Source organism: Indicator indicator, chromosome 11, assembly GCF_027791375.1.
Source record: "Indicator indicator isolate 239-I01 chromosome 11, UM_Iind_1.1, whole genome shotgun sequence".
Lineage (NCBI taxonomy): Eukaryota > Metazoa > Chordata > Aves > Piciformes > Indicatoridae > Indicator > Indicator indicator.
The window spans coordinates 23,463,842-23,472,536 of record NC_072020.1 but is presented as its reverse complement, the minus strand read 5'-3'; the positions used below and the strand labels follow the sequence as shown (position 1 = coordinate 23,472,536).

General features: G+C 41.1%; 1 protein-coding gene across 1 annotated transcript in view; it reads right to left on the bottom strand.

Annotated features, from left to right (window-relative positions):
* Window positions 1–1,876: 1,876 nt before the first annotated feature.
* The window catches only part of BZW2 (basic leucine zipper and W2 domains 2), a 51,599-nt gene continuing 44,780 nt past the window's right edge, over window positions 1,877–8,695 (bottom strand). Inside the window, exons 11-12 of the mRNA XM_054385170.1 lie at window positions 3,965–4,087; window positions 1,877–2,313 (exon numbers count right to left, since the gene is read on the bottom strand). Of these exons, the coding sequence (XP_054241145.1) occupies window positions 2,285–2,313; window positions 3,965–4,087 (152 nt within the window). The 3' untranslated portion in view covers window positions 1,877–2,284. The remainder of the gene's footprint in view (window positions 2,314–3,964; window positions 4,088–8,695) is intronic.

Genomic DNA, 8,695 nt, shown 5'->3' with positions numbered 1-8,695 from the left:
GAGGTGGTCCCAGGGCAGTTGGGGCTGGCAAATGTATTTTGTGTGATATCAAAGACAGCAATAAAAGGCATACAGCTAATGCCTCACTCTTGCGTTTTTAAAGTGACTATCTTACAGTCTCCTCAGAGTTACTGGAGATCTTTATATGACATATTTCCCCCTCCAAAGATCAATAGCTGTTACAAAAATAAATGCTGGCATTCAATAGCACTTGATTGCCACTTGCTCTTTGCTGTTTCCATCAAAGCCAGATACAGCCAGAGACAAGGCATTTACAACCTGTGAGCTGTGGTTTATACAAAAAGGTGATTTTCCTGTAGAAAAATCTGTATTATTTGCTAGCTTATTGGTTTCTAATGACAAAATAGCCAACTTGATTAGTTAATTGTGCTCTTTCAGGCTTTTCTGCCATAAGGATATAAGCCCATCCCTTCTAAACCTTACAAATTCCATCACTCTTTTTCTTCGTGTGGATTTAACTGTTTGAAGGGAATGATGCAGTACTTAAGAGTAGCACACTCTGAGCAGGGGGATGTATCAGCACACTGACCTGCTGCCCTAGTCATTCTGGGCCACCAGCATGGTCAGAGGTGTGGACAGAAAGTTGGTGGGGAATAGGGTAGAAGAAGACCACTTCCAAAGTAACTGGACTTGTGAGAAATAAAAGGGCAGCAGCTGCTACCTGATCAACTGCTGTGTGAAAAATAGTGCAAGTCAGGAGACAGTGTTGAATTTGCATCCAGAAGGCACAACCCAGGATTCCAGGAATTCTGACCCCAGGTGCCCGATGAGCATTCCCACAATGTCAGACCTCTAGCTCTGGGCTTGTTTCGGTACTTGCATGCATGTACAAACCTGCAGAGCAGCTCCAGGTATGCAACGCCCAAACCAGGTCCCAGGCAACAGAATTATAAATGGCATCACATCAAGGCACAAGGGGAAGATAAAGGAAGCAGACTTGAGAAGTTTATAGATTTCATGTATTTCAAATTTCACATGTAAATTTCAGATTCCACATATCATGACTTCTTTATGATCATAGATTCCTACAATGGTTTGGGTTGGAAGAGAGCATGAAGATTATCTAGTTCCAACCCCTCTGCCATAGGCAGGGACACCTTCCACTAGCCCAGGTTCTGTTTTGGAGAGAAGTGGGACCATGTGGACAGGTCAGTGAGGGAACAGCAGTTCCATTATGGCCTATAGTGAAATGTCAGGCTGAGACCCTGCAGGCCACAGAGGGCAAGGGTAGAGCAGATTCCTGTCTGTGGCCCATGGAGGACGTCATGCTGGAGCAGGGACCTGCTCTTGAAGAAGGATGTGACTCTTAATGGAAGCTCACACTGGAGTAATCTATCACTGATAGGATTGCACCCCATGGAAGAGAAGTTTGTGGAAGACTGCCTCCCATGGGAGGGACACCACACTGCAGGAGAGAACAACTGTGACTTCTGATTAGGAAGGAGCTGCAGAAACAACACAGGATGACAGACTGACAACAACTCCCCTTCTCTGCCCCCTTGCACTGCTGTGAGGTAGGGAGACTGGGAAGGAAGCTGAGCCCAGGAAGAAGGGAGAGGAGGGTTTGTTTTTTAAGACCCAATTGTATTTATCCCTGTCCTGCTCTTATTCAGATGGTAAATTGGTGGTGGTTGTGTTGTTTAAATTGTCTCCCCAAGCTGAATCTGTCTTTTGCCCATGACCATAATTGGTGAGACTGAGCCCTCTCTGTCCTTTGTCTCAACCCTTTTGTTGTATTTTCTCTTCCCAATCCCACTAGAGAGAGGCAGAAGTGTTGTGGGCTGGGTGGGCTTAAACTATGCCACTGAATTTAGAAAACACTCTAACAGAATGAAACTAAGATACAAAAGCCATTTATTCAAAAAAATGTGGTGGTGTCAAATCACATACACAAGCCAATATTGAGCTACAAACACAGACCAAACAGTTCTAGAAACAGAAATTGGAGTGTTCATATACCATAGTACCTGAAAAAGACTGTTAATAAAAAGGAGTCCATAAGTACTTCACTTTTTTTTCTATATGGCTCCTTGCTGAATGTCTTTGCCTAAGTTAGTGTACAATGAGCCAGAGGTAGAGTCCCAAGTAAAGCATCTAATGCCTCAGGGCTCCATTAAAAACCTTTATTCTTCTAAACAAAAGGAAAGCCTAGCCTATAGTTTTCTGTATGACACTGAAGTAAAGCCTCTTTGCTTGAACAGTAGGGCATTCCCAAGCGCATTTGGCATTAACCTAGATTGAGACTGTGCTTTGTTTAACTGTCTCAGTTCTCCTCCCCTTCAGACTCCGACTCTAGAAGAGAAGAAAGTAAAACACTTCATGAGTGTGGCACATGGACAGTGATGTAATTCTATAAAAATAACAAGATGTCCTTCCAAAACTCAAATGAAAACTTTCATCACACCCAGTCATTCCTAGAAAAGGTTGGCAGATTAAGCAGAGCAAGCCAGAAAGAAACACACAGCTTCAAAAGACCAAGATCTACTCTGGTTACCCTCCATGGTGGATCTCTTCATTCACAGATCTGTCACTAGTGTTTTAATTCTGGTCCTCATCTGCAGAGCCATGCAATGTGTAGCTGAGCTGAGTTTAATAAAGGGTGGGCATTATCTGCTTACTCTTCTAATCTCCATGAGCAGGTTGTACTGCCATCATCCAGGAAGCAGCCTTTAAACTATTTGTTCTGCAAATACAAATCATCATCATCATCTTCCAGCCTATCTAGAAAGACATATGTGGTGTTATCCTAGAGCAGGTATAAAATCTGCACAAGGGAAATTATTTATGATTTGTGTAGCATCAGATATAAGTGATTTAGAAGTAGAAGCAGGAGAGATAATTTAGAAATAGGAATACACATTGGGGGAGATGTTAACAAAAGCTCTACTTTGCATCATACTGTATTCCTGTCTATGTTCACCTGGCAGCAAAGGGCTTGCTGCCAACAAGTATTACACATTAGATAGATTCCCCAGAGCAAACATTGTCTGCATGTTCTTACAGCAACACTTTGTCTCCGTTTGTACTGGACTTCGTAATTAAGGACATCTGGCAGAGGGGACATGCAGGAAATGATAAAACTAAAGAGGAACAGAAAGCCATGCAAGCAGAAGACTTGAAAAAGGAAAAATGCTTAATTAGACCAAGAGTGCAAGTCCAAAGGCTCAAGTGTGAAAGGAGCTACCATTTTATACTGCTACCTGCACGTGTGAGCTGCTGCAAAAGTCTTATCTGCCCCTACACTTTACTACATTTTTCTCTCCAAATTTCTAAAATCAATTTTACATTAAATGGAGGCAAATGAGCTTTAGTAATTATATCTCTATCTATTAACATATGGTTTGATCTTTTCAACTGACTTGGAATTGCTTTTCAAGGCAAAAAAAGACAACTTACCTATTCAGTACAAACAAAAGTAACTTCCTATACAGAACATGAGAAAAAATGTTATGGACTGAAGAAACCAGTTCCCCTCCCCAGGAGCTCTGTTAGAGCAGTAAATATAGACCACATATCTTAGCCTGAGCACTCAGCTACAAGCAGTTTCAGCTGCAGTGGCACAGGCAGGTTTATGCTGTGTTCAGATCCCCAGCACAGATAACAGCAGAAAAGACACTGATACAGGAAACTGTTAGGTCACTCATGCTAACACCACAGTACTTCATGCTGTCAGCAGTGCAGCATTCCTCTCTGCAGGAGCTTCAAGAATTTGTCTACAAGGAAGTGGTACCTGATGGCTTAAGGGCTTCATAAGGACACACCACAAGCATTAAAAAGCAGAAATTCTGGTTTAGGCTCAGGCATGGCTGTAAACTATCTGGAGGAGTCATGCCTGCTGTTTTCTATTCAAAGTCTGTATACTTTATGCCTGGTGCAGCTAAAATCTGAAAGAAGACATTTGATTTGCAAAGAGACTACCATGGTTCTTTAAATGAACACGTACCTTCTTCAGCATTTTGCAGCCACTCCACAAATTTCTTCATCTGGTCAAGAAAAACACTTTTGCCTTTAGCGACATGAGCTTCTTTATACCACTTGAGGATAGCTTCTTCACTCAGAACATCAGCTGAAATACAAATCAGTGTTTGTAAAAAATACATTCTTTTTTAGAGCCTAGAAGATTTTGAACATGAAAGAAGAAATGTTTGGGTTTTTTTGGTTTTGTTTTTTAAAGGAAGCATAAAATAACTTAATACGATCAGACAGGAACAAGCTTTGCATGAACTGTATTAGGCTACAACTACAGCATACCTAGTGCATAGAAGAGATTCCAGATGTGATAAAATGTGTGATGTATTAGGATTAAAGTACCAAATATTGTGCTTCTGTAAAGGAGAATTCTCTCTTCATCATCTTTTTATCCCAACATCTTATATGATATATCAAAAAACATCTTAGAAGTTACCACAAGAAGAAATACCATGCTTTTTTTCCTGTTGCATCACAGAACCATGCATGGGTCTAGAAATCTGTAATGAGAAACACCTCCTAATTGAGCAGTTAAGAGATGGACAGTGGGGACTTTCTGCAGTCATTTTTCCCTAAAGCTTTTTTTTATTGTTCTTGACTAATGAGTTTTAAGGTCACTATTCAGACCACCCATTTAAGGGACTGACTCAGATGGACAGCACAGCTGACATTTTGATGTCAAGTGTCAAGAATAAAACAGCTGTCAGTGAGCTCCAGAATAAAGAAACCTTAACAAACAGCAAGGACACTTATTTCTGACAGATACAAATTTAGGTCTAGCAACAGACCTCTAGCCCCAGGAACAAAGCTCCTGCAATCCAGCCAAGTCAAATAACTGTATAATTGATGGCAATGGAAGCAAAATCTGGGATCCATAATCACATTTTGGCAGTTATGTAACGCAAGAGGCAATGACACACACGCACACAAAAAAATCCAACCCCAAAACCAAACAAAAAAAATCCCAAACTGTATTTGTTCTATAAAAGGAATAAAGACAGCTTTCTACATCCCATTAAAATTTCCATTCATTTTGCCTGTGAACAAACCACCCTCTCTTGCTCTGCAAAATCAACACATTTATGTTGAGCTCTTCACTGCCTTCCTTGAAGTCCTTAGTTGCATCCTACCCATTTTGCATTCGCCACTGACCCTGACTGTCACCTTCTGATTCAGCCTAAAGATTGTAACAGATGTGGCAGGGAAGGGAAGAAGGCAAACTGAGATAAATGACACCACAACCCCAAAATATCTGATGAAACAAGACAAAGTAGACACATTTCACATATGCTTTTGAATAACTAACAGATGGAAGCAATCACGGATACATCTGAACTTAATCAAAACTATCCCAAGACATTCAACAGTAACTGACTATGAAAGTCATCCTGAAAAATTCAGTGAGTGCATGTGGCTGAAAGCTACCTTAGACACTTTTCCAAAATAAAACCTCTCCTTCAGCTCACTGCACCTGGCAGTAAGCTAAAAATGCAGAGAAAACAGGACTGTGCTGCTGCTGGGTGCTTTTTTTCCAATAGCTATGAAAGCTGTGCTTAGTGAATGGCACCTGAAAGTCCCAGCTTGCTGAAATCACAACACATCACAGCAAACTCTTTCTCCAATGCAACCAAAACACCAGAGCTAAGGAAGAGGCTTCAAACCTGTCGCATTAAATACTTTTCAGGAGTCTTCAGCAACAGCTCAAAGCCATTTCAACATTTAATGAACCAGGATATTTCATGTGGACTCTCATGAAACTGCAGTTTAACCCCTGCACAGACAAAGCTTATGTTTACCACAGAGTCTTGAAGTTCACACAACTACACCTGCAGAATTAGTCATGCAGTGACACACATTATGATTCTTAGGCAGAGAAAATCACAAGAGATTTCATGGAATATAAACAAAACAAAGAGTAGAGCAACATCCCTCCTGAGACTCAAACTAGCTCTTAGGCATTGTGGACATGAAGCTGCTGTATATACAAGAAGCTGCAGAAGATCACTGCTGTATTACAGTCTGTACTATGATCCTGTACAAGAACGCATCTCTAACTAGGCACATCTCAGTCCAAGAGTAATAGGATTTATTTTTCTGACTGAAAGCTTAATGGGTTTTTTGCTAAAGAGGAAGAGGCAACTTCTCTTTCCCTCCCCAAACCTCCAAACATGATAACAGCAGCATGCAATCTCACCGTGTGACTTGGAGATGAAAATGTTCTCAAGTCAGAAAGATGAAAAATTTGCCTATATAACTCCATAGCAATAATCCTCCTACACTAACAGAGAAGAACAAAATGCATTCAACTACAAAAAGGATAACTGCCAACTCCTTTCATTTCTGAGCAATATTATTTGCAATATATTCATGCCTCTAGTGCTCACAAGAGAAGATAAATCTCCTGTCAGCACAGAGATGCTCAATTGAACAATCATGTAGGACAGGGTGCAGTTAATTATAACCTCTAGGTTGCTTTGAAGGAGTGGGAACACTGTGGGGGCGACAGGAGGAGGAAGAGAATGATTCATTTTGTATATAGATAGTTATTCCTCATTGAAGCTGATTATAGATATGTTTTAATGGCTGAAGCTGAATGCTGTGGTCTGTGAGCGTGTGCACAGCATTTTCACTGCAGTCCCAGGTGATGCCAGCCTGAGAGAGCTGGCTTTGCTGCAGGGGCAGCCAACTGCCACTCACACTACCTATGGCCAGTGCCTCCAGCAACGTCCCTCGTGAAAGGGAGAAGCTGCAGAAACTGAAGAGCCCGCTGTCTTTACTGCAGGGCTCACTGGAAATTTACTTGAGGTTGTTTGTAATAAATCACCTGCTTCTAATGAATTTCTGCTTTCAACTCAAACGGCATAGCCACCGGCAGTCCAGGGAAAAGCACACCCTCTCAGCTGTCACCACACTCAATCTACCTGCAAAATTCAACTCTATTGCAGCTAACTCAGCTGGGAGGACAAAGCCTTAAGGCAAGGGTCCTTTCAATACAAGGAATGTCACCCACAGTACAGTTACACAGACTTCACGGGTTTTGCTGGGAAAAATCTGCATCCAGTACCAAAAGAAAGTACTTGAATAATGAAGCTAGTTAAAGATAATTGTGTTCCATTGTAAAAACAAAACCTGGGTATCTAGTGGAACTAGAAGATTCAGTTCTCATAAGCACAGGATTCTTGCAGCATTTGAGAAGACAGTCTGCATAGCTTAGTTACAACATTTTTGCACAGCAGAAGAGTATCTCTGTGGCCAAATTATGCAGCTCCAAACCAGAGCACTATTTCACATGTACTTGTGGTATTTTTTTTTCCCCTCAGCATTTTGTAAATGTTGTCTAGAATTCTAATGCACAAGTACACAGAGGCTTTGTGCCTGCTGTTTAAAGGGTGAAATTCTGATCCTCCTGAAAAGAATGGTTATTAATTTCAACAGCATCCAGATGTCACATTTGAGATTTCCAGGTTGGACAGAAACTAAAAGAAAGGAGATTCTGCAAATGAATATATTATATAACATGTAATCCAACAACAACAATGCTTATTTTACTTAGAGTTAAGGGACAAAATGCAACATGGAAAACATGGAAAATCAATATACGGTGCAAGCACAACTAGGCAAGGAGGCTAGCAAGCCTGTTAGGAGTCACTAGCAGAACTCAGTAATTATTATTCTGCAACTAGCTTTTACATTTTTGGTCAAAATGCAGCTCACAGATTTACAGCTGTACTTGCTTTAAGTGACAACCAGAAAAGTAACATTATAGCCAAGGATCAGTACAGAAGTGGTCAGCTTTTTCTCTATAGTGTACCAGGAACACAAATATATAATAATAATAATATCATAGAATCGTCCTGACAATTCTATGATTCTGTGAATCATGCTGAGCTTCTCAATCAACATACCCAAGTCTCTTTCTTCAGAGCTACTCTAAACCCACTCTGCACCCAGCCTGGATTTGTGCCTGGGATTGGCCCAAATATCAACAAGTTTTAACTGACTACAAAACTGGTAAGAAGATGCTACCATATAAAGGAAAACAGAGCTTGGGCCTTCACTGGGGGAAAAGTAGAATAAACAAAAAAACCAACAACACAGGCTTTCTAGACCACCTAAGTGCTAATGAGCCCCACCATTCCTGTTCATGTGTTTAGGTATTCCAAAGTAATTCCCAGGAAAGTAATCCAAGGGCTACTTTATGATAGAAATAAGGGAAGGATTTAAATGCAAGATGTTGGACATGCTGCTGAGAGTTGTCATAGGACTAAATTTGTCAAAGCATGAGTGGCATTTGTTGACTATCACCACTGTCTTCATGCCCAGGAAGCACTCCCTCATAATGAGTAATAAGCAGTTAAGTGTCCACATTCGTGCTAATAGATAACTGCACTCCTGTCTGCCCATCCTGAGCTACTTCAGATAGCTTTATCTGTAACCAGAAAAAGTTCATTAGGTACCCTGAAATCCTTCCAGCTTCTATAGAGGTTGCATTTAAAGCACAGGAACCACAGGAGTCTGCTGCTCCCTCACCACTGACAAAGCCAGTAATAGCTTCTGGGGGGTTGTTTTCCTTGACTATGAGGAAACAGAAGACTCAGTGGCTTGTTTCTAGTCAATAGTTACGAACCGCAGAGAAGGACAGGGAGAGATCTACCAGCACTGAAACACGGCAGAGGACTAGAGTTCCCAGAATCTTCAGAGTCTT